The 26,114-nt window shown below is 37.8% G+C and overlaps 1 protein-coding gene across 3 annotated transcripts in view; it reads left to right on the top strand.

Annotated features, from left to right (window-relative positions):
* The window catches only part of nectin1b (nectin cell adhesion molecule 1b), a 241,582-nt gene that overhangs the window by 205,230 nt on the left and 10,238 nt on the right, over positions 1–26,114 (top strand). For 2 of the 3 annotated variants that reach the window (XM_037677635.1, XM_037677636.1), the window contains one exon: positions 5,151–5,252. In XM_037677635.1, the coding sequence (XP_037533563.1) occupies positions 5,151–5,252 (102 nt within the window). Of the gene's footprint in view, positions 1–5,150; positions 5,253–15,785; positions 15,974–26,114 lie in introns of all 3 variants that reach the window. The other variant, XM_037677637.1, reaches the window with a different exon arrangement.

Below are 26,114 nucleotides of genomic sequence, written 5' to 3' on the forward strand. Positions count from 1 at the left end.
TAATCTTGTATTTTGACATGGCAGCCCAATTTTCGAAAGTAACCTTTCTTTAGCTTAGATGTAGCCACCCACTGAAAGGTAAGTTGATACCTCAAATTATTTTCAGTGGTGGGATGTAACGAAAAACAAGTATTTAATTACAGTAAGTACATATTTCATGTATCTGTACTCTACTTAAGTAGAGTTAAATGTGGGTACTTTTGTCTTTTACTCCACTACATTTTACATTAAGTATATGTACTTTCTACTACACTACATTTCTATAATGTGCTGCGTTACAAGTTACAGTCACGTTGCGTTTTTTAAATTTGTTCATTAGTTTGAAAGTAACCAACGGCGAGAGGGGAGTTGCTCCATTGGATCGCTGCAACGTGGTCAGGTAACGTTAGACCCGCCTTCAAGAAGAGCTGCACCAATGACGTCTATTCTAGTATATATACGTCACTGAGCTGGGTGCACCCACAGCACCGCTAACGCATCCAAAATGAATTCCATTGTGGAGAGTCAGCCAGAAGATACACACCACCCATGGCCTTATTGAAAGATTATTGAAAGATTATTGAAAGACCGTTCAGTACAGCAGGACAGATTCTCTCTCCAAAAAGATCCAGACTGGACTCAAAAAACTTTGAAAACCAACTTCTTCTGAACTTGAACAATAAATTCTTGCCTCAATATTAAAATGTGTCAGTTCATGGGATGTTAGGAGACGAGAGATGTTTCCAAATGGCTCAACACTCGGGTCCAAGTTTTGAAAATGGTGTCAGAAGTTAAAATATTGTTCATATTGACCCATCACAAGTTTGAATAGACAGTATTTTAATTGGAGTTGATGACAAACTGGAGTTGAAATGATCAGTTATTCCTTTGTTATGTCTAATGCTCCTTTTTTCAGGCAGACAACTTTTACTTAAATGTGTTTACTGCAGTTAAAATGACACATTGGTTTTGCTTTGTGTTAAATAAAAACGTTCAAAGGTAAAATCATTCCTCTTTCTTATTTTGCTTAATGGCATTTAACTCTGCATGTCATCCCTGAAATTCTGACGCACAGAATCACAAGTCCAAGTGTGAACTGTGTCACACAATTAAAACATGCATTATCTGCAGCATTGTTCATTAAAATGGCTCAACACTATTAATGTAGTACAGAAAATATACATACAGTAGGCACACAATGATACTGTAGACCATCGCATTAGGTAATACATACAGCAAGTACTTATTTACTTTTACTTAAGTAAAAAGGTTAATGTGGTATGTCTAGTTTTACTAGAGTACATTTTTATCTGTTTGTACTTTTACTTAAGTACAGTGTTTGAGTACTTTCTCCTCCACTGCTTATTTTTCATTTTATTGCGCTCGCAACTTGCATGGGTGGACGGACAAATGGAGGGTATTTCCAGTTCCCTCTATTCGCTACAAGATGGAGGACAATCAAGCAAGCCATGAGCAGAACTGTTATCCAGTCCTCTACATTGTTTCACTGAAATAGAAAACCTGTGCCCGTGCACGAGGAGTCTTGACTCAGCTGACCCAGAGTGAAATATGTGCACCTGATGCAGAAACCATGTAACCGGCCTGAGCGTACGCAGCTCGGAGAGCCAAATGGACGACATCCATCCAGAAGGCCAAAGCACTTATTGTATGAACACGTCTTACCTCAGTCTAATTGCATCTAAAGTCTGGTGGCTCGGCTCCCTGTATGACCACTCAGGCATTTAATTCTTCACCTTTAGACGAGAAAAAAGGTTCCCGGTACCCAAGTGTGTATTGACTGGAGTTCAACAGCTACTGCTGACTGGAAGAAAAAGAGAATTAAAGGGCATCGGGCAGCCTTTTGATCCCTTAAATTGAACAGCACATTGTTGTGGAGTGAAAATGTATTGTTCATTTACTATTATGTTACTCACTTTTTGCAGAACTTTATTGTTCTTTGTTACTTTGACTTAGTTCATTCACTTCTTTTCACAGTAAAGTTCAGATGATTATTCATATGAAGTTTTGGGAGCTGTTTGAATAATAATTAACACCGTCCTGGCGTCATGTTCATTCAGAGCCTGTTGTGAGTATTTTGCCTTAAAACTCCTTAAAAAGCCCTTTTCTGTCAGAGGCCTCAAGCTCTGCGGGGTGAAAGAGCCATTAGTAGTTCGCTGCGGGGTGAATTTACTATGAACAGTGTGTTGGAAAAGAAAATTGTGTGCCTCTCTGTGCACACACCGAATCTGTTCGACCGCAGCTGAAACGGCTAAAGGGTGAGTTCTAAAGATAAAGCTCCAGATTTACGAGTTGACCTCAGCTGTAGCTGAAATGTTGGGACAACCACAAAGACAGCTGTTGTGTGATTTGCCATCTTTGAAAATGTTATTTTTTATTGGGATTTTTGATTCTGTTTGCAACAAAGCTCTTTGATTCATAAATCGCATTTCACAAGGATTTAAATAACTATTCATCAAAAGGAAAATAAAGAACTGTACGTGACTGAACCTGATTGGATGACCTTTAATTTTCTGCTTTTAAACTCAGACAAGACTGAGGTTTTAGTTTTTGGACCTGAGCACCTTAGGAATATTTTTTTCAGTCTTTCTCCCTCCTTGAATGGCATTAATCTATCCTCCAGCTCTAATGTTAAAAATCTTGGTGTTATTTTTGATCAGGACACGTCTTTTATCCCCCACATTAAAAACGTTACTTGAACCGCCTTCTTCCACCTGCGTAATATCACTAAAATTAGAAACATCTTGTCTAAAAATGATGCAGAAAAACTGGTTCATGCGTTTGTCACGTCTAGACTGGACTATTGCAATGGTTTATTAACTGGGTGTCCAAATACTTCCTTAAAAAGTATTCATTTCCAAAATGCTGCTGCCAGAGTCTTAACTGGAGTTAGTGGGAGAGATCATCTCTCTCCAGTTTTAGCTTCTCTCCATTGGCTCCCTGTCAAGTCCAGAATTGAACTCTCAACAACCTAGCTCCATCTTATATTCAAGATTTTCTTGTTCCATATTTTCCTAACAGAGCACGTCGTTCTCAGACTGCAGGTTTACTCCCGGTTCCTAGAGTTTTCAATCAGAATGGGAGGGAGATCTTTCAGTTATCAGGCTCCTCTCTTGTGGAACCAACTTCCAGTTTCTGTCCGTGAGGCTGACACATTGTCCAGTTTTAAGACTGGACTGAAGACTTTCCTTTTTGATAAATCCTATAGTTAAGGTTGGCTTGTTAGGCTGCCATAGGCTTAGACTTCTAGAGGACAAAATTACCTCATTTCTTTAAATTAATTTTTAAAATTGAATAGTTTTCATTTTATACGATTTCTTTCTTCTATGATTCTTGACCTGACATTGTGTATCTATTCCTCCTTCCTGTTCCTCTCAAACCCAGATGGTCGAAGCAGATGGAGCTTGTCCTGAGTCTGGTTCTGTTAAAGGTTTCTTCCTCATGAGGGAGTTTTTTCTTTCCACTGTCGCCTTCATGCTTGCTCAAGATGAGAGTTCTGCGATGGAGTTAAATTCAAAGCAGTCTGCTCCTCAGTAAATAGTGTTAAATTATTTTCTTTGATTCCACATTTTTTTGTACTAATTTCAAAGTTTTTCAGACAAATTCAGCAAATTGTGTTCTCTCCACTTCCTTCTGGTAGTTTAAGCATCTTTCTGCCTTTTTAGCTACTTTTAAACTGTTCTTTTTTTTAAATTCAGCTTTTTTCAGATTATTTCCACTTTTTGTGCTCAATTCTGCTTCTTTTAGACTAATTGGGCAGGCCTGTGTTCTTTCTACTTTCTTATGCTAATTTAAGCTTGTTCTGCCTTTTCAGCAACCCTTTTTTTAAGCATTTTTAGCTAACTTCAGTTGTTTTCTGATAAATTCACTTTTTTGTGGTCTTTTCTGATACTTTCAGCATAATTAGGTTATTTCTGCCAATTTCAGCTTGTTATGCTAGTTTCAGTTATTTCAGCTACTATTTAGCTGTTTTACGCTAAGCTTAGCTTTTTCAGCTCACTCTACATTTTTTTGCACATGTTTAAACTTTTTTTTTCAGCCTAATTCAACATGTGTGTTCTCTCCACTTCATTCTGGTAACAGATGTCTTTCAGCTTTCTTTAGCTATTTTCCTGCTGGTTTATTGTGCTAATTTGAGCTTTTTTCATACAATTTCCACTTTTTGTGCTCATTTCTGCCTAATTGGGCAAACATGTTCTTTCGACTTTTTTCTGCTAGTTTCAGCTTTTCTGTTCTTTCAGCTACTATTTAGCTCTTTTGATGCTAATTTTAGCTTTATCAGCTAATTCCACCTTTTTTTTTTTAGCTCATTTCATTTTTTTTCCAATTCCTTCTGGTAACTTAAGTTTCCTTCTGCATTTTCAGCTACTTTTCAGCTATTTTTATTATCTAATTTCAGCATTTACAGCTAATTTCCTAATATTTCTGTCCATTTCTTCTTATTTAAACCCAATTCAGCAAATGTGTGTTCTTTCTGCTTTCTTCTGCTAATTTAGGCTTGTTCTTTCATTTAAGCTGCATTTCAGCATATTTTTAGCTAATTTGATCTGTTTTTCAGCAAATTCTTCTGCAATAAGAATTCAAATGTCATTTCTCTCATTTTATTTGTTTTATAATATAGAGAATTTGTATTTGGAATGATAATATACCAAATATATTCCATCTAGATATTGAAAATCTGGCCTGACCTCATCTAACTAATATGTTACCTGCTTTTAAAATCAAAATCCCCCTTTCAGCTTGAAAAAAAAAATGTTTCTGATGATGTTGTGAGGCTTTCTTCCAGCCCTGCAGTTGCTTCAGCGTTTCTGCTCTGCGGTTTCAAAAGTTTGCATCATGTGTCTGTGTGATGTGGGGCTGATTAATTGGACAAAATAATGCGGGTGTTCATAAAGAGTTCAACATTAGCAGTCAAAGTTTAAACTGCTGTCAAGCTGTAGTCAGATTTCACATTAATGATGTCTGTTTCTGCTCATTAGCACCAAAAACTAATGTGAGAAAAAGAAGTCAAAAAGTGTAAAAATGATGTTTTGCTGCTGCAGATTTTGTCGTTGCTTTGAACTGATGCCTGCAACAGTTCCAACAATGCACTAATTACAGAGTCAACCTGCAGAGGAGCTTCTGTCACGCTCAGTTCTTCATGTTTCTTGCAGGTGGTTCATCTTGACAAAGAAGAGGAGATGCAGAAGCTTCCTCTTCAGCCTCCCTATTATGACATGGCCCCCTCTGAGTCGACCCCGTTCAGCGATAAGCCGGTGAGTACTGACGCATCAAGCAGGTCCGCGGCCGCTCTGCTGTGAAAGGGTCGTCTCGGCTGATTTGTTCCTCCAGCTGTAATTGTTGGTGAAAAAAAAATCTGTTATCCTGCTCTCAAGTGTTGAAGGCTATCATGAGTGGATCTTTTATATTTGTTTGCCTGCTGTAGAGCTGACCAGTACATCCCCAGGATGCTTTGTCTGAGCTCCTCACCTCATCCTCATCAGCACCTCTCGTCTTCTGTTGGCGGGCCAGCTTCTTCTCCTTCTGTCCTCTGTTCTGACCTTAAACTGCTCCTTCTGCCCTCTGCCTCACCGCCTCTTCATCCCATGTAATCCAGTGTAATTACTTGTGGATTTGCCTTGAATCTGAATACAGTATGGTGGTCTTGAGTACCGTAATTCCTGGACTATTGAGCGCACCCAAATATAACCCGTGCCTACATATATATATATATATATATATATATAGGCTGCATTTGTACATAAGCCACAGGTGTACACATTGTACCATGAGCTATTTACACAGAAAGATTTTTAATATGTTCAGTAAGTGTTTTTTTGTAAACAGTGCCTGTTACACAGCTGGTAAAAAAAAACAGTAGCCTACCAGGAAGTCGTTGATCGCTATGTTCACCTTCCTCCTTCAGGACAGAAGACAACTTGTGCTGTCCTCCATCATACAGTAGCTTTCCAAACCGGTTGGTGACAGAGGATTTTTTTTTTACTCTGCTCTGCTGTCAGGATTGAGCAAAAGTTGCACTTCGCATGCGATTAGTTTTGGTAAACGATTTCTCACCGTCAGTCATCCGAGCCTCCCACCGAGCTCACTTATTTTGAGTAGCTGCAAATACTTTATTGTGCACAACGAAGAGGGGAGAACAGTGAACTGTTCGGTAATATCATTGGTCAGATTTTTTTTTTAACCTTTATTTATACAAGTAGTGTCACTGAGTCACGAGGACCCACCCTGCAAGAGAGACGTGTATTGAGCAGCTATGTGAGTGTCCGGGTATGAAGAGGCTAAATGTGTTGGGGACGTGAAGCTCGTTAGCCCGTCACAAATATATATATATCCATTAATTAGCTGCAGTATAAGTACAGTATAAGTTGCGGTGTTCATAGCGCATGAAAAAGTAGCTGCTTATAGTCCAAAACTTATGGTACATCAATGCCCCTACGAGCTAACTGCTGATTATGAAGTGTTTGCCTTGTTGTCTTTGATGTCTGCTAACTGTGATTAGCCTCACACAGAGGCACTGATGCTTAACAATGCAGCAATGTTTTGTTTTTTTTTGCTTTGGCTGTAACTTCAGATTTTGGACAAAATGGTGAGCAATGTGTGAACAGGCAGAGAACAAAACACTTTTAAGCTGTGTCTGGTTAATGTCAACACCTTCTGGAGCTATCATACATAATCCAACAAGGTTTAAAGTCGTAACTCGCTGTGCTGCAACTGCTGCCATCTGCTCGGGGAGCGTTCGTGAGGGCGTCTCTGGAATGTCTTTCAGAATGTGTGGAGGTTCTTCATTTGCTCGATCGGGTTGCAGAAGCTCGCAATCTTATCGCTTGCATGTTCAACCTTTTCAAAAGATTTGTGTGAGAAGTTTTCAGAAGAGTTGTCGGTGTCTCGAACCATCAGTGTGTAATTTGCCCCAGGGTCTACAGCTTTTAAATCTGTGAAAGTGTAACAAAACTTTTTTCTTGCAATATTAATTCAGCAAAGGTCTCCAACTGTCTGGGCACAGGGAAATACTTTTATTGTTTTTGAAGCGGCGTTACTGACTCGACCTTCAATGGTAGCAAAAGGTAAAAGTTGTCATGTTGTTGTAATAAACCTCAGATATCAGGCTAGAAGGGACTTGTTCAGAAATAAAAAGTGATGAAAAGTTGATACTTGCACAGTAAAACTGCATTTTACATTAAGATAAATCAATTTGTGCTTCCATAACACTTAAAGATAACAAGAGTAGAAGTCCTCATACTTACTAAATTGGCGACTAATTTTCTTTGTTTTAAATAAACAATAGAAGTAATTACTTTGGGTGACACGTTTCATGGAAAAATAAACGTTATGGTAAAAAATGCATAAATTTAACTTGTGCTAAACACTTAAAATGTGAATCAACAAGTTTCTTTTTGGTTATTGCGAAACATATAACTGTTAAAAATATATACCACAATTTAAAAGTTTAACATTTGAATACAAGATATCTAATTACAATCAGGACGCAATACATTTCCAGCACATAAAGAGTCCACGAGGCCGAAACCCACATTGTTCCCAGTCTGTTCCAGGTCACTGTTCATAAACACAGTGTAATAAAATGTATTTTAAATAAAGTATAGGAAGCTGAGAAACAACTCTGAGAAACTTCAGCAGATAAATGTTACACTAACCCTAAAGGAAAATCAGTAAAGTGTGAATGTGAGTGATGTCAGCAGCCGAAGCCTGCCTTTTCGGCTGTTGTGGTATTGACAAACTTGGGAACAGCTTTCTTCCTCAGGGTGTGAAACTAAATTCATCCTCCACTCTCCACCACGAAAAATGTTTTTTTTTTTTTTTTTCCCACATGACGATTATTTATTCATTCTTGGGCAACTTGTTGTTTGCTGGGAGTTGCTTCTAGGTGCAGAAGTTTACTGGTTGCAAAATGAGTCTTCAATCTTGAACTTTGAATTATTTATTTATTTCAGTTAGTTTACAGGATTTATTAAAAGTGTCAGAAAATCCATACTTGTATTTTTTATTTTATTTTTTTGCAACTGATGTTTATGGCCTGTCGTTGAAAGGTGAAGGCGGGCAATCATGTTTTTGCCCAGTAACAGAGGCGACCAAACTACAACTCTGTTGTTTCTCAACATTAGATGGATCTTAATGTGGAACTCTGTCGTGCAATGTGCAGGGATATGCATTCCTTTAATAACTGCTATGTATGAGTAATTCAAAAAGACTTTAATTTATTTAGTTATTGTTAAATATCAAAAACAATTTCTACTTTTCTAATTAGGTGCACATGTTGTGTTGTATGTCTAAGGAGAGCTTGTTATAATTTGGAAAATAATGCATTTTACAAGCACGCATCAGGATATTTACAAGTGGGATTAAAAAAAACTTCTTTTTTTTTTAACTTTGGCTACATAGATAATCAAAATAGACACGCCTTTCATGACCATTAAAGTATCATCTTCATTTCAATGCACAAAGGAACCGGGGATTTAACTGCTGATAATCGGTTGTCACCGAGGGTAGATCTCGCTCGGATTAATTTCTTATCGCTCGTAACATTCCACTCAAATTAAAGTTTAGCGCCGCACTTAAGATGGATTGGATATCGGCGAGGTTTTCAAAACACTATTTGTGGGAGACATGCATTGACAGCTGCTGGGTTTGGAGTGTTACTAATGACAATTCTCAAGAGGAAAACCGCTATCTGCAAATTTTGACGGCGACGTGGCTGCAATTTTCTTCCTGATTGCACTCTGGTCACGACAAATATTCCACATATTTAAACATCCAGTGGGCGCAGAGACTGAGGCAACAGTGAGATTGCAAAGTGGATTTTAATTATTAACAAAACATCCTGCTGAGGCTCCAGTCATTCCTCTAAGATTCTTTCAGAGATGAAAATAAAACTTGTTGCAACATATATTCAGGTATCCTCCCTAAGGACTTGTCAGTCTTGGCCAACCTCACTTATTCCTGCTCCTTTGATTTTATTAACAGGAAAACAGATTTTGACAGTTTTAACAGATGTTTGTATTTGTTGGTGGGTGTGTCTGTTGAGTGGGAAAACAACTGTCATCCAAGAGATCAGGGTTTGTCCATCATCCAACCCTCTATTTTTAGACCTTATTTCCTTTTCACACTTATTTTTTTGTTTTCTGTGTAAACAGGTGTAAACCCAGTTTGACCCACACTGCAGCAGATTGTCCCCACATGACGTTTTCAGAAATCACAGTAATAAATCGTTTATATTTTTAAGCTAAACAAGCGGTACACCGATGTTCCCCCTATTTTAATAGTGAATGTTTGTAGTTTTTAAGATTAGTGTTTTTATGGACTGGAATTGAATAGGAAATTAGAGTGAACCTTAATGTTTTTGGTGCAAGATATTTTAGTGGGTACAAGTAAAATAATGTTAATTTTAGGTTAAAATTGTCCAAGGCAGCACAGAGTGACGCACCCTGGCGAGCAGAAGGTGACATTTTATCCATAACCAAGTGCAATGGCAGAGCCAGGTGGTGGCCAATGGTGCCCTTGACCACCATAGATTAATCTTTGGCCACCCCAAGGGACACCGCAACTACTTTTAAGCAGTATAAAAAGTAGAAAGCATAATTTACTGAAATGACATGGGTGGTTGGTTTACATATACAGCATTTAGAGTGGTGGCCATCTTGGATTTTGACATGGGATCCCAATGTTTGATAGTGACCTTTCTTACACCTAGCTAAAGCCACACACCAAAATGTAAGTCGATACCTCACTATTTTTTTTTTTAGTTATCGTGCTCACAGCATATGTCAATGAATGGATGGATGGCATTTCTGATTGCCCCGCTTTGCACCTCGACAGCACAAAAAAAGTGTTGTGTCTTTGCCTCCATGTGACACAGGAAGGAAGTGAAAGCTCATCTTGTCAGCCACTGTCAAAGGCAAGAGGCAGAAAAGTTTTTGCTTGTGTATCCTTGGCAAAGTATCTGATAAACCAGCTCATGAAACGCTGAGAAAGTAATATTTCAATGTGCACCTGCAACTGATTCACTTTAAGAGTTAACTCTGCTCAAGATGGCCACCAAAGCTAAACAAACGTAGTAAACATGAAATATGCTTAAACTGACAGTTTAGTTAATTAATTAATTAATCACAGTTATTGAGCAAATACAATTTGTATATTGTGTACTTGTCACTCGCAGTCATTTTCAGCCTACAAGTGCTAATTAATTGTGTGACTTTAAAAATGTAATTAAATTTTTATCATAGTTTACTAGTGGAGTCAGCTATGCCTATCTGTTAGCAAGAAACCACTGGACAGATTTTAAAGAAACTCCCTGAAAGTAGTGACCAGGTGAACATCAGCGGATTACATTTTGAAATCAACCTACTTGATGATGGCTGCCAGAGAGTGTAGGAAACATCAAATGGGTATAACTCTGTCAATTTTACACATATTGAGCTATTTAGAGTGGTAGTAGCTGAGAGTCAAATTTTGACATTACCTGTTGGCATCCACTCGGTCTTTTAGCAAAATATCTCATCAAACTCTGGACAGAACTGAACCAAACATTTATAAATTATTTGTTGCACAGAGCATGTGGATAGAGTCCAAGTCCAGACTTTTCTTCAGCACATATTGGAGCCATGTTACATTTTCAAAAACTAAAGTACCGGTAACAGTTTTTTTCCTAATCACCGAAGTCTTTGATTCCATGTGACACAAGTGAAAGTGCAGGTTAAGCACTGTATTTTTGGGACTATTAGGTGCACTTCAAATCCTTTCATTTTCTCAAAAATTGACAGTGTGCCTTATGTATTAATTCTGGTTGTGCTTACTGACCTCGAACCGATTTTATGTGGTACAACTTAACAATGTTGAGAGTAGGGATGCACGATATTATCGGCATGGTATCGGTATTGGCCAATGTTAGTGTTAAAGTTAAATATCGGACATTCCATTAAATAACTCACGATATAAAAGGTGCTGTTTTTGTAGGACAACCCAGTGACAAGGATGCCTGCAGTGGCAGCACAACGTGATAATGTCACGCGCGCCTATCTGATCTCATGGTGGAGAAGAAAATTCAAAATGTCGGCGGTGAGGAAGTTTATTTTTTCGTTTGTGAGTATGTCGGATTCTGAAGATTTTTGGGCTAAGGTGAGCTTCGCTACGTCGTCCTCAGTCAGAGATATTTTTCCAACGTAAGCTTACCCGAGATACAAGCCGTCATTTCCGACGTCACTGAGAAGCTAATAGCCGATAGCACGACGTGTTGGATGAGTTTTACCACAGACATTTGGACATCGAGTTAGCCCCGTTAGCATGATTAGTGTTACGGCACAATGGATAGACAAAAACTTTGAACTTAAAAAGTCTGTCCTTCATGCACAGGAGTGCAGAGGATCCCACACTGCAGCTATTGGAACCTGGAACAAGCCTCCACATGTGAGACAGCATTGTAGGTGACTAATGCTAATAAATAACATTTAACACTTTTCATTCAATATAAGTTAAAGTGCTATGCATTTCATATCACTGTTACTGAATATATGTCACCATCTGTTACAGCTATTGCACAATTTTTGTAGCAAATAAGACTAAATAAGAGGGCTATGTTCTGACAAAGGAACTTGTAAAATATCGGTATTGGTTATCAGCCAAATAAGTTTTAACATATCGGCATATCGGATAGCGGCCAAAAATCCAATATCGTGCATCCCTAGTTGAGAGTTATTGTGAATGAGTTGAATCAAGTTCGACTTATCTGACTTTTTTTTTTTTTTTTTGCCTAATGCTCCTTATAGTCCAAAAAATACCGTAAATGCTATTTTTTCCTAACCCAACCAAGCAGCTTTAATGTTCCAAGGGAGCCAAAGAACACGTTTCAACACACAACAAAAGCCATACTTTGGTTTCGAGAGAAACAACCATATGTAATATGGTGGTGGTTTAAGGGCTCCATTTTATAGGTTGTAAAAATAACCTTTTCATGTTCTGTAGTTTCAAGTTAAAGGGAGTTATTTGTCTTGTACACTGCTGAAGTAAATCTATTAGGGATTTTTGGTCAAGTTACTTCTTCTCATTTGAACACCAGGTTTGTGTTTGTAATCAGCTCACCTGCAGCCATGTTGTAATCACTGCCTCAGTACATGGAGCTCTGTTTCATTTGCTTTTTTCCAGATTATTTATATCAGCACCCATTAGTCTTTGTTGGTCCAGAGTATTTGGATTTACTTCTGTTCTGTTTCTCTCTGGCATTGAAGAGTTGTGTTTCATCACCGGTTTGTGTGAGCCTGAGGAATTAACCTGCACGAGTCTGCAGGACTTTGTCTGGTCCTAATGAGTCACTAATAACGTCTTGTGCCCCCAAAGAAACAGATCTTACCTGGAAGTTTGTTGTGCTTTTGTCCAAAAACTGAAAAGATAGTTAAAATGAGTGGCTTGAGTCCAAAGAAAATATCAACATTGTACAGTATTTTGGTCCAGTTTACTGAGAAAGTCACAGAGAAATTAATTTCCAGGCAACTGCTTTGCTCAGTCCATACATAGACAAGTACTTTTAAAAGCTCATTTTATTTTCTTCCATCTTTAAAAAGCTCATCCATACAACCCAGTTAAAATACCTACATTTGTATACAATTATTTTAGTAGGTGTATGTATTCATAGTCCAAACCAAATTTATTTTTAAAATTTTCATTTCTTTAACCAATAACACATTGTGTATGATCTCCTCTCAAATGCCTCATAGTTTAGGATGAAAACAGATTTTTCTTTTGATGAAACTATTATAAATGTCGATTTTTAATTTGCAGATATGGCGACTCAAATACAACAAAAACAAATCACAATTTTAATAACAAGTCAGTTTTAAAAGTCATTTCTCTAGCTTGTCTTAATTAAATCTTGTTAGATGTTAATGACGAGACAAAACACATAAAAAGGTTGTAAAGCAAAAAAGGGGGGTTATGAATAAAACATTTCAGATGCACCCAGTTTATTAAGTTTATCACATAATAAAATATTTTTTTTCTTGATTACTTTAAGTTCTGCTCTGTTTGAGAACAAGAAAACTAGAAACAAAACATTACAAAATGCCTTTGATTTATATATATGTATATATATATATATATATATATATATATATATATATATATATATTCTGTCCACTTCCAACTACACAAATAAAGTACTAAAATTTTATTCATTTTTAATGGCATTTGGGATGTAGTTGATTTCACTCCTAAAACATTTTATTTACAAACCATAGAATTCAAAATGGGAGCTTTACTCATAACCAGTTGATTCCCGTCATCTTTAACCTGCGATTTAACGATGTTTGAAGTCCAAACAAAAATTTAGCCCAATTACTATTTATCTCCTTCTGTGCAAATAAATCCACTGTTTATTTGACATAAATGTACATGTGAGCTGTTTGCATTAGTCCTCTCTGTGATATATAAATATTTAAAAAGAATGATTACACCAACTCTCAGCGCTCAAATAAAACAGACAGACACCCAATTTGTTAGATTGAATTGTTTTGTCTGTGCACTGTCAAGCTTTTGCAGACAATTTACATTTTAGTTCATTAAGGTTAATTTTCTAGTTGTGTAGTCCAAAATCCAACATTTTTCAGTCAGGTCATCTGGACAGTATCTTTCTTTTTTTTTTTTTTTTTTTGTGCTGAAACGTTTCACCTTCCATCCAGAAGGCTTCATCAGCAAGGAAACACACAACACATAACTGATTTGTCCCCCAACAGCTTACTCCAAAGTGGAACAAACCAGTTATGTTGGTGCTAAGATGGTGTCTTTGGCACACACCCTCCTCCGGTGCTGGCCCTGTTCCTCGTCAACAGTCATTTCAAACTGGTTCAAAACCAACAAAGTCCATGCTCAATAATCCAGATATACAATCCAACGTTTTTCAGTCAGGTCATCTGAGCATGGACTTTGTTGGTGTAGTCCATAATGATCAAACTTCAGGAAACTCTTTATGTTTAGAGAAGAAGAATTTGAGATATAGTTTGTGATTGGTTAAACACATAGAAATGGATCAGTTAATACTCTTACAATAATAATAATAAATCTGATGTGACCACATCCAGTGGCTTCAGTTTTGTCTCATCGGTCCCAGTAGCTATGTGGCTTGTCAACATGCATTTAAGCAAATCATATACTAACTCTTTGAGTTCTCCTGTCCACAGTGGAGCCCTCTTGGGTCTTTTCCCATAGAGCTCATTATTTAAATTGTAAGGTTGGTTTAGTCACAAACTACATTTCATTCAACCATTATTTATACAGGTTCATCCCACTGAACCTTGGGGGCTCATTCACAAGAGATACCTCGTTTTAACAAATAGTGACCTTGACCTTGGAGTCAAGCATTCAATGATTTTGGATGATTTTGTTGGGTCTTTAAAAAAAAAAAAAAAAATCAGATATGTCTAATCAACATGGGGTTGCATTTATTCTTGCGTCCACGTCCTGAAAGGTTGGCTACAGTCTCATGTACCTTGCACTTTTTAATAATATTTTCAGATGTGGTCAGAAAGGCATGAAGCTGTTTGGAGATGGCCTTGTAAGCCTTTACCTTTGACATGGATATCTATAATTTTCTTTCTGACCTTCTCACAGTGCACACGACAACACCAAACTATCCAGTGGCTGTTTGTTTATTGCTTGTTGTACTCATTAAGGTCAAACACTTAGTTTGAAATATGACTACAAAGGAAAGGTTGCCTTTTTAAAGATACAAACAAATTTCACCAACACTATTTTAGCTGCTGCTTCTTTTATCTTTTTCAGGTGTTGCCACCAGGTGCGTCATCTTCCTCCCAAAAGCACTTTAGCATATCTTTATAAAATAAAAACAATGTTTTATTTACTCTTTCACAAACTAAAATCATGCATATACATATTAGATAACTGTTTTCAACTGTAGCACCTTTCTTGAGGAATGAAGCTTTGTTTCAATGAGCTGGAAAGGAACCACCAACTTAATCTGCTTCAGCACTGATAACCTCATTAGGATGATTTGCTCACTCATTAACTTGGTCAAATATTCATTAAGTCAATCGGTTAATCAGCCATTGGACCTGTTTTGTACTAAATGACCAGATGTTGGTTAAATGATTGGTCTTCCTTTGTGTTTGCATTAACACTGACATCTTGGATGATGGAAACATCACCCCACCGTGTTCATTAAAGTGCTTCAGGGCACATGTGTTGCATAGTATCCATGGTTACAGCCATGATCTCTGAATTCAACAGCGATCAAGACACAAATTACAGTCCTCACGGTTTAAAAGATTGCACAGACATGCATTCAGCATAATCCACCCATTTGAGCTGCACAGTCCGCTCGTTTAGTTACAGCGTTCGTTTGATTCCGTTTTTCATGCCGTTCAACTTCATGCGTTGTAGAATTTCAGAGCAATGCTCATTAGACTGCAGGCACATCTGTCTGTAAGTGTATGATTTGGTTTCTGTTGCACATGCAAAGACTTTAATTAAAAAAACTCTTTAATTCAAGAGGATGGAAGATTTTTTTTTGATGTGCACAGTAAACTGTCCGTCCTTTCCTAACCCTTTGTGTTATGATTGCATGAAAACTTTTTTTTTTTTGTATGTTCTATTTTTCTTTGTCCCACTCTCTTAACGGTTGCTTGAAATGTCCCAGTCCAACCTTCAGTCAACATCGTCCTCGTTCGTCTCCATGTCTTTCCTCTGTCAGGTTATCTGTCTCTCACGCTCTGTCATTATTTGGTTGCCTCACTTCCTCACACACCTTTCACCTCTCTTGTCTCCAGAACTCTGGCCACAAGGACTGTGATGTCCAGTATGCGGAGCTGGATACTGCAGCTTTGGCCTCGTCTCCCAGCCCACGAAGCTCTGCTCACACTGGCCCTGGGGACCTTGTCGAGTATGCAACCATCCAGCCTAGCTCACACTAACGCATGCCATTGTAGGCCTTTTCCCCTCAGACTTTGGCCTCAAGGTACACAGACCGGCGCACTTCAACCCTCCGTTCATCCCTCCTCCTTCACACGCATCGACTCCCCTTTGTTTGATCCATATGGTTCCCTTTCCTGCTCCCCTCTTTAGTCTTGGCCGTCTTTTGACTTCCCTCTTGTTGCTGTGCATAACATTTGATTGAAGCAGAGATTTTTTCTTTTTTTTTTTTGTTCTCATGAAACACAAACGTTCAAAGATGTGCAGTTCTTTGGTGCAACAGAAACAAAATGTGTGAGATGTCATGAGATCAGCCATTCAATTCCTCAAATAATCTTAAAATAGTTGTTCTCCCTTTTTTTCCCCCCTGTTATTCTTTGCATAAATTATGATCTGCTGAGAAATCTTAACGGATTGTATCTACAACTAGCATCAGTAATACTGATTTGGAGGCATGAGTCATTTGCATTAACATTTCAGAGAAGTGATGAAACACCAGCTTTAGCCTAAGTCACTATTTGTTTTAGATTTTACTAAATCAGTGCCGAGTACGGGAGATACTCGGCTTAAAACGGCCTTTTTCCCCCTGAACATTCACAAATATTTAATATGTACCTCTCAAGTGATTAGCCCTCTCGTCAAGTCTGATTGGTAGCAGAGCAAAACATGCTCTCATCTAAAAATTGTGCTTTGATATGTCATCTGAAACCACACGAGAGAGAGCTGGGAGGAATCCCTGCATCACACACAAACAAACCGCTTCACTGGAGATCTTCATCATAAACATTCAGCAAAAGTGGGATGTAAGGGGGTGGAAATGAGCGTGTTGCTAGACTGGTTAGACTGGTCTCTATGGAAATCCATGAAGCTGGTAATTCTGGAGGCGGTTCTCGTGGCTAGAGGCACACAACTGTGTTGCAGAGTTAGTGTTTTCTAATTTAAAGACAGTTTTATTTCAGTGGAGTCAAATCACAAACAAATACAATCTGAAACATCATATTGCAGGATCTGACAATACAGTAGTTGGATTATATGTTATGAGTGACTGGTTCTATCACTAAATTGTAGCTCAATATTTGATTGAGTCAAAGCCATTTTTTTGTGTTTGCTAAGGTTAACTAGCTGTGGTGGTCTTCTTGAAAGGTCAACTCCAAAATGTAATCAGTTATGTACAGCCAGTGATTACTTTCTGAGCGCTGCACTGACATTCCTCTTGTGGTTTATGAGATATTTTGCTAACAGACAAACAGTGTTGCCTCCAATAGTTAATTTGAATGTTTTAGGCAAATGTGTCACAATGCGATATGCTTGAAGTATGTGTTGGGGACAGTGTTCGGTTAATGTCACTCCAAATTTTAATGCAATATCTATCAAATTAGCTGAGTTGCAGGTATTTTGGGGTTTGCTAAGGTCTGTTCAGTTTGCTGTGGTGGCCATTTTGAATTGTTAATTGCACACTTTTATTACTCAGTGGGAATACTGTTAATAACTCCTTTGGGGGAGTTTGTCCTGAAAGAGCTTTGCCATTGGGACAGCTACCCCTGGCAGGGTCTCACATGGTATATTGGTTCCAAGTGATGGGCCAGACTCATATGGACAGAAGACAGCAAGAAGTTATATGTCCATCGCCTGGAGCCAGGCCTGATGGAGATGCTTATTGGTGATTATGTGGTGACCGGGACTGTAGTGACATGGGGCCCAAATGGGCTCAATCCAAATGAACAGCATGGGTTTGTCTTCCTGTGGGACCACCACCTGCAGGGGGGGGCATGCAGGTCAGGTGTAAAGTGCTATGAGCAGCGTTCAAAGGCAGGAGCCTTGGGACTCTGGTCCAAGTTTTCCAAAGTTAGTTGTAGGAACATGAAATACCACCTCTCCGAATGGGATGGAGCCTGATTTTGTGCCGAGGTTGAGAGATATAGACGGGAGATGGACTTACCTCCACACACGAGGTAGGTTTTGTAACCAATCACCTTGAGAGGGTCTGGACCCTATTCTAATCTGGAGTTGCCCATGGATAGATGCTTTGGGCTGGTGTGGGCCCCCTAGCTTGGCACATGTGAGCTGAAGTTACCTCTGTAAATAAAAGTTAGCTTCTCTGCGCCTTTGAGTGGGGCCAAACATTTATATCTCAATACATGAAAAATTGGCTTAATTAGACATTTTTAAGTATGTTTAGTTTGCTAAGCTGTGGTGGCCATCTTGTAAGGGGTTTCCCCAGAAAGTAATTGTAGATTTTCATTCAATGAGCTATTTTTGACCTACACTTTTTATTCTAGCTTCACCTTCGGTGGTGGGCAACGATACGTTTGATAAAAACAAACATCCTACTACAACTGGAATGGGTCGACTTTTGATTTAGTTTAGTTCCCACAAAATTTATAGAAAACAAACACAAGATGAATAACATTACTCAATTACATACAATTTAATTTACTGTTTTGCATATTTACTGGCGTTACAACCCCTCCACAAAGACACACACAAACAAACGCAAGAAACACCACCCATATAAGATTACATCATGTATCCACTTGCTGACGGCACCAGATTGCATCAGCAGATAGTGTTTCAAACAGTGAAATAGACAGAAATGATCTAACCTGATGCCCTGTTAACTGCAAATGCATTTCTCAACCTGCAGCATCTTGTCGCTTTACTCCAAAACAAACAAAAGAGAAGTGAAACCAGTAAGTGCAGGTCCCTGTGGATGAAGCAGCATGGTTGCTAGGAGACAGTCACAGTAGCTCTAATTATTTTACCGTATTGTGTCTGGCTCATCCAATGCGACAACTATGGCAAATTCAATGACCGTCCATGCTATCAATAATGACCTAAACATAAGTGAGTTCATTTAAAAATTATTTGACATGCATAAGAAATAATAATGACATCCTTTTTCTGTTCTAACTGATAAAAAAGGCACAATAATGAGTAAATAAGAGTGGCAAAATTACAGGCAACATTTTTTTCCTCTAAAAGCTGCAACCTGTAAGCACAAACTAATTACTGGAGAAACTAAGAGCGGCAATGAAATACTCTGACCCTTGGGAAAATAAAAAATAAAAATTCAAGAGAACAGATGGTGAAACTGATGGATACACAAATCTCAGAAATCAGACTAATTCATTTTCACATGTGAAGTTAAACCAAAAACTTAAAACAACTTTTTTAAGGCAGACTGGTCAAACATAAAAAAAATACAAGGTAAATCTAAAATATACATTTTGGGTTGTGTTTCATCATTGCACAGACACATGTTACATAAGCAGCATCTTCATCTTCTTTAAAAATATTTCCTTTATATTGCAAATGGCTTTAATAAAAACTGCATGACCAAAATAGCAACGCCTCAATCGAGCCGAACGTCATTGGAAATAATGAGTGAAAAACCAGAAGTCAGCTGCTGCAGGTGGAGACTGGTTGGAGCAGGAGGCTAATTAAAAGCTACATATGAGAAAGCACTGCAGCTGAGCTCGCTGTGTTTGGTTGTAAAGGTTTTACAAATTAGCAAAGTCTTCTAATTCTAATGGGTTTGTCAGGAGTATTGACAGACATCTTCCTGTTGCAAGAGTGCTCTGAATACTTTGTGCAGATGGAAGATGCTCCCTGAATGAATGGTAGCATGTTGAAGGAAAACAGTGGAAGTGTGTGCCTTTACTTTGATTTTACGTGTTTCTGGAGCTCAGATATTCCTCTCTGTTGGTAGTTTGATAACAGCAAAGGAAAGTTGGCGTTTATTTGTCAGTACAGGTCTAAGGTTGTGGTAAAATCTTTTGTGGAAGACTTAGCATGTGATTTATGCCCTCCAATAATTTATTCTGTAAGTCTTTGTGTCTCCTGCACGGAGGCGTTTGTCTATGAGAACACTTAGAAATGATTCTTTATGAAAGGTGATCACTCTGAACTAGTTGCTTGTAATTTGCCACTCAGTGTACGGACAGTTAGCTGGGATCCTTCAATGGCATTTTAAGGCCGTTGTAAATAAAATAAATAAATAAAATAAATAAATAAATAAAACGTTGCAAATCTCAGGATTAAATTTAAAAAAAAAATTCCAACATTTCTTGTACATAATGTTGTTATACCCGAGTTTCATTCCCAAGACATACCGCAAGGGCATGGGCAGCTGTGGCTGAGTGGTTAGAGCAGTCGTCCTCCAATAGGAGAGTTGTGGGTTCGATTCCACCAGCAGTTGCATGCTCAAGTGTTCCTGGGCAAGACATTGAACCCCTCGTTGCCTCCGATGTGTGTCCCATCGGTGTTTGAATTTGATCTAAAGCACTGATTATTCTTTGTAGAGCAGGGCTTAATTTGCGTCGAATCCTGCTGGAACAGGATCCAGGAATGCTCTTATTCTGCTAAGGTGTGTTCCTGTAACTGTTTACTTGGATCTGGTAACTCTCAGGCTCACTAATAATAAAAATATGAACAAATTTGACGGCCTTGAAGGAATAAACGTTATATTGGATAGGTAAACTAAAATAATGACATAAACACTAATTTTAAACACAACAGCCACTTATGGTCATACGAGCTGCCCTTTCAGGTAGCATTTCTGCATCTACCCTTAAAAAAATCTCCGCCTCTAAAAGAGTGGTGGGGGGGGGGGGGGTGAGTGCCGAGCTAACCAGGCAGCCATACGCATGCTGGAGCCCACAGGCAGCAGCAGGCAAGTGCCTGGAGGTTTCACATGTGGATTCAGACAACAACGAGCAGGGACAGTGTCGGGCTCAGAACCGGCAAGAAAGGGGGAGAGGAGGAGGTGGAGATGCTTGACAGAAGGTTTTGCAAATGTAGGTAAACGTAGATGTTTAACAACCCATAAAAATACACCAAAATGAAGGAAATCACAACTACTGTAATCAAAATTTTCTGGGGGAGTACCCCCAGACCCTCTTTAGATCGATTTTTTCAACACACATACATATATATATATATACATATACACACACACACACATATATATATATATATATATATATGCTTAAAATCTTCACACATACTGTTGTGCCAACCGTGTTTGTCTGTTATTAGAACATATCATGAACCTCTGGGTGGATTTTAATGAAACTTCAAGGAAAGAGTCATTGAATATCAACTTACAATTAGAGTCAGTTCCATACAAGATGGCTGCCACAGCTAATCAGAATTACCCAGTGCAAAAATGACTGTAAACTTAACAATTTTAGAGATATTGAGCAAAAATTCGATGGAATATCTTGTTATTTTAATGTATTGTCTTTAAAAATAAATACTGCAAAACTGAATATAAAAAAAAATGTTTTTAAACACACCAAAAGGCATCAACTCATCAATATGTGACAATACGTTCTTGTCCTGAATATAGAATTACTACCTTCAAAGTGTGAGCATGAAAACTGATGTTGGATCCGTTAAAAAAAGAAAAACAAATGTAATTTTCAGCAAGAGTCATAAAATGTTTAATATTGTATCAATTCCTACATCAGTTTTTAAACTAAAATAAAAGTGAATCTGTAACAAAAACCAGAGGAAACGCTCCAACATGAACATCCTCGTATTAAAAAAGCTGGTGGCATTTCTTGTTAGTTTTTGTAAACAGCCTCATCTCCTTTGACTCTAGTTGTGAGTTAGTCGTTCAATAGAGTTGTTGTTCGATGAGCCAAAGAGTGACGCACTAAGGCACACGAAGACTGACAAAAAAAAAAAATCACATTTTATCCATAAAAACGACAGTTAACCTTTAGTCTGAAACTTGAAAGCAATCAGTGAAATAAATCAGCCTGCTCTTAATCGTGCATTTTGCTTGCATCCTTCTGCTGTGACAGAGTTATTACATTATCTGATATGAAAACTTATTTGAGCTTTACTTCCCCCAAGGTTACGTTATCTACTCAATATACTGGTACTAAAAATGACTTCAAGGTGAGTCAGATTTCATTTAGATTAACTGGCCCTATTAAATATATGCATTTAGTTTTTTTTTTTTTTGTACAAAGTTGGACAGACATCTTAAAAGTTCTGATCTGACTTGAAGTGAAACCTGAACTACAATAATAGATCAGTTTGGTGATCAGAAGCTTACAGTTTTTCATCCCAGGCATCTTTAAAAACCTGTAAATGTGTATTTCTAACAAACACATTTGTAAAAAAGAATATTTTTTCTTTGTTTAAAATTTACCATCTGTATTTTAGGCCTGTTAAAAACATGGTATGGTATGGTATAAAGTTTATTCATTTAAAAAAAGTACAAAACAATTCCATAACAATATAAAAAAGATACAAAAGATTTAAAATGAAAGGCAGCAGAAAGAAGAAAAAATCTTATTATATCTGCCCCTTTTTTCAAACAATTGTTTCAAATCATAATAATTTTCAAGTAACAGAACAAAATGAATAACTTTCTAATTTTTCTAATTCTAATACAAAACACACACTAAGCTACTTCATATATACTTTTTTAACAATTCAGCTTTGATCTTTTTCTTAAATGTACACATTGACTTGGCATTTTTCACATCACTCTCTAGACCATTCCACAATCCAACTCCTTGGATTGAGGTAGACCTTCCCTTCAGACTAGTTCTGAATTTTGGTTTGACAAATATCTCTATCCCCTTAAGATTGTAACAACTTTGTCTTTTAACAAAATTTATTTGGATATTTAATGGTAATGTGTTATTTTGAGCCCTATACATAACTGATAACAACAATATAACAAAAACATAAAAATGTCACTAGAACCTGATTTATGTTTGGACTGTTTTTGTCCTGTTGAGCTCTCTGAATTGTCAAAAATAATAGCTTCATCCAAACCATCCACATGTCTGTTAGATCCCATCCATCCATCCTTTTTCTTCTGCTTATCCGGGGTCGGGTCGCGGGGGTAGCAGCTTAAGTAGGGAGGCCCAGACTTTCCCTCTCCCCAGCCATTTGGTCCATCTCCTCCGGGGGAATCCCGAGGCGTTCCCAGGCCAGCTGAGAAACATAGTAACTCCAGCCAAATTGTGATTACTTAAACTGATGTCAGGCTTGCAACTTCTCCAAGATCTCTTCCTTCCAACCGTCTGTGAACACTACCACAAAGTTCCACAGTCCTGCCTGCTCAGCTCTGATACAGGTCCACAGATAGTTTGCACACAGTCTGAGTGTTGCCAAGCCCGGCACACACATACCAGACAGCTTAAACATCTGCTGACGTTTCCAAATTTGTCAACAATCCAGATTTCCACCAACTACAAAAAGCAGAATCCAGTTATTATAAATCCAATTATAATTCTGAAAAGAGGGCTCTGCTTCACCCTGTCTTCTTGTGAGAAAATTTGATTAATGGCGTTGAGAGACCAGCTGAACAAATCCATAGTTTACAATTCAGAAGGCATGCAAAAAGGGGCTCTGAAAAAGGTTCACAAGAACAAACAGCAAAAGCAGGAGGGGAGGCGGGAGAGGGAAAGAGGTGTCTGTCCTCGTCGAGAGCGAGAGAGAAAAAAAGATGGCCACCACAGCCATCTTGGACACACAAATGGCTTTAATTGAATCAGTTTCACAGACTATATATTGAATTTTGGTTTGATTGTAGCTGTGACCGTAACATGCATGGTAGGCTGTTTGCTAACTCTCACTTATCCCTCGGTGTGAGTGAGAGAGTGAATGACTGTTTGTCTCATTTGTCTCTGTGTCCCTGTGGTAAGACATGTGACCTGTCCAGGGTGTCCCCTGCCTCTTGCACAGTTATAGCTGGATATGGGCACCAGTGGCACCCGCAACCCAAAAAGGAAGTAGCGGGTAAAAAGAAGAAGAAGATTCTGTATATTGATGTTATACCATCATATCAGAATTCCCTTCATGTTGGTTGTTTAGGGATTAACAAAAAAATAAATAATTAAAAAATTTAAATTTTTTTAAAAAAGAACAATGAAGCTTCAGCTTCACATATAAAAAATACTGCCTGTAATTCTGTATGCATCTTACATGCCATGCCACTTCATTTAAAAAGCACTTGAACACAGCAACAGTGCCGACCACAGTGCTGTACAATAAAACAAAGCAGCAGAAGAGAAATAACAAAATACATAAATCAGCAGAGGTTAAAAATGTTTTAAACATGTAGATCAATAAAAACAATATGGTTAAAATCCACTCACAGGGACAGGGACAGTGTTTTTAAATGAGACTTAAAAACATCAAGAAAGGTATCCTTCCCAACATGCAGCGTAAATCATTCCATAGTTTGACAGAGAAGGCTCTGCCACCTCTGAGCTTGCATCACGTGCGTGGAACCATTCGAAGCATTTGATCTGCTGACATCAGAGCTCTGTGGGACATATGGCTGAAGCCGTTCAGAGATAAAGGAGGGGCAGAACTGCCAAGAGACCGAAAAGCATGGAAAATAATTTTAAAATGGACTTGAAAGTGAACCAAAAGTCAGCGAAGAAGCTGAAATTGGGAAATGGTGTTCTCTTTTTCCTGTACCAGTTAAAAACCAGTGTTCCTGGTTGTTTGGCAGAATCAACAGCATCACTACAGAGTAGGTTGTGAGTGGAGGTAGATACGTAGCGCATCACTGTCAGCTAAAAATATCCAGTCATTTTACGGATATTTTTTGTTTTTCAAAAATTAAAAATTAAAAATGTATTTAAGTATTTTTAGAATAAACATACATTGTTTATTAATGCGGCAGCACGGTGGCACAACTGGTAGAGCTGCTGTCTCTCAGCGGGCAGGTCCCTGGTTCAAATCCCGGTCCGGGGGCCTTTCTGGGTGGAGTTTGCATGTTCTCTCCGTGCATGCGTGGGTTTTCTCCGGGTACTCCGGTTTCCTCCCACAGACCAAAAACATGCATGTTAGGCTGATTGGTAACTCTAAATTGTCCCTAGGTGTGAGTGAGAGAGTGAATGGTTGTTTGTCTCGTTTGTCTCTATGTGGCCCTGTGATGGACTTGCGACCTGTCCAGGGTGTACCCCGCCCCTCGCACAGTGACTGCTGGACATGGGCACCGGCGACCCCTGTGACCCAAAATGGAATAAACGGGTAAAGATAATGGATGGATGGATGTTTATTAATCTTATTCCAAACCTTTACAAATTACTTTGAGTCCTTCTATGTAGCTCAAAGACTGAAAAAGTAATTACATTTTTAATTAATATACAAAGTAGTTTATTGATGTGACAGCTAATAAAATGTTTAAATTAAACAAGTTGACTATGAATATTTTAATGAAATATTTATGAAAACCTTTAGAGACAAGGGTTTTATGAAGGACTGATTTTCTTAAACCCTTTAAGAAGTTTTTTTTTTTTTTACTTTTTATTGGTTTATGTTTTTAATTGACCGCCTTGCTCTTCTTTTTAATTTAATTTTCTTATGTAAAATAATACTTATTAGCAGAACTCTTCATTCTAGTACATTCTTCACATTTAAATAAATATTTGACCATGGTCCAATAAAGACCATCTTTGCCTTTAATTTCCCATCAATTTCTTTTGTACGTCTTCAGAAGAGCCAGTAACCTTAAATCTTCAAATCTCTTGGGCTCGCTGCCCAGATTTGATGTAGGAAAAGGTAAAATTTACATCTTCTAAAGACCATCCTAAGATGACAAAAAGAGGCAGAGCCATAAAAAAAAAAAAAATTGCACGGAGGAAAATAAAAGGTCAAACTGTGGTCATTAGACTTTCAAATTGTTTTCTTGTCAACAGACCAAAGATGCAAATTTGAAAACAGTTTCATACATTTTAAATCATAAAACATTCAAGCCAGGAAAGGTGATACTTCCCCTCAACAAAACACTAATTTTTAAAAAAATTTTATCTGCTATTCAGAAAAAAATTGCACATTATATTTTATTGTTATGCTAAGTTTTGTTGTGTTGCGTATATTTATGTAGAACCTGCGCACTGATCCCAGTACCCACAGCTAGAACTACTTATTTCAAAACCTTGAACAAAAAATATATTTTTTTGTTCAAGGTTTTGGAAAGAAACAGCAACAAAGAGCCCTAAAATATGTCCATTTGTTCTCGTCTGTTTATATATTTCAGTTTTGGTTAGAACTATATGAAACTGTTTAAATTCCCAAAAGAATCATTAGTTTAATTTTGAACTCTTAATTTAGTGAATATCTAATTCCAGTTTTTAAATAGATCAATCTAGGATTACAAAATATATATATATATATATATATATATATATATATATATATATATA

The sequence above is a fragment of the Nematolebias whitei genome, chromosome 6 (genome assembly GCF_014905685.2).
Source record: "Nematolebias whitei isolate Nwh7 chromosome 6, NemWhi1, whole genome shotgun sequence".
Classification (NCBI taxonomy): Eukaryota; Metazoa; Chordata; class Actinopteri; order Cyprinodontiformes; family Rivulidae; genus Nematolebias; species Nematolebias whitei.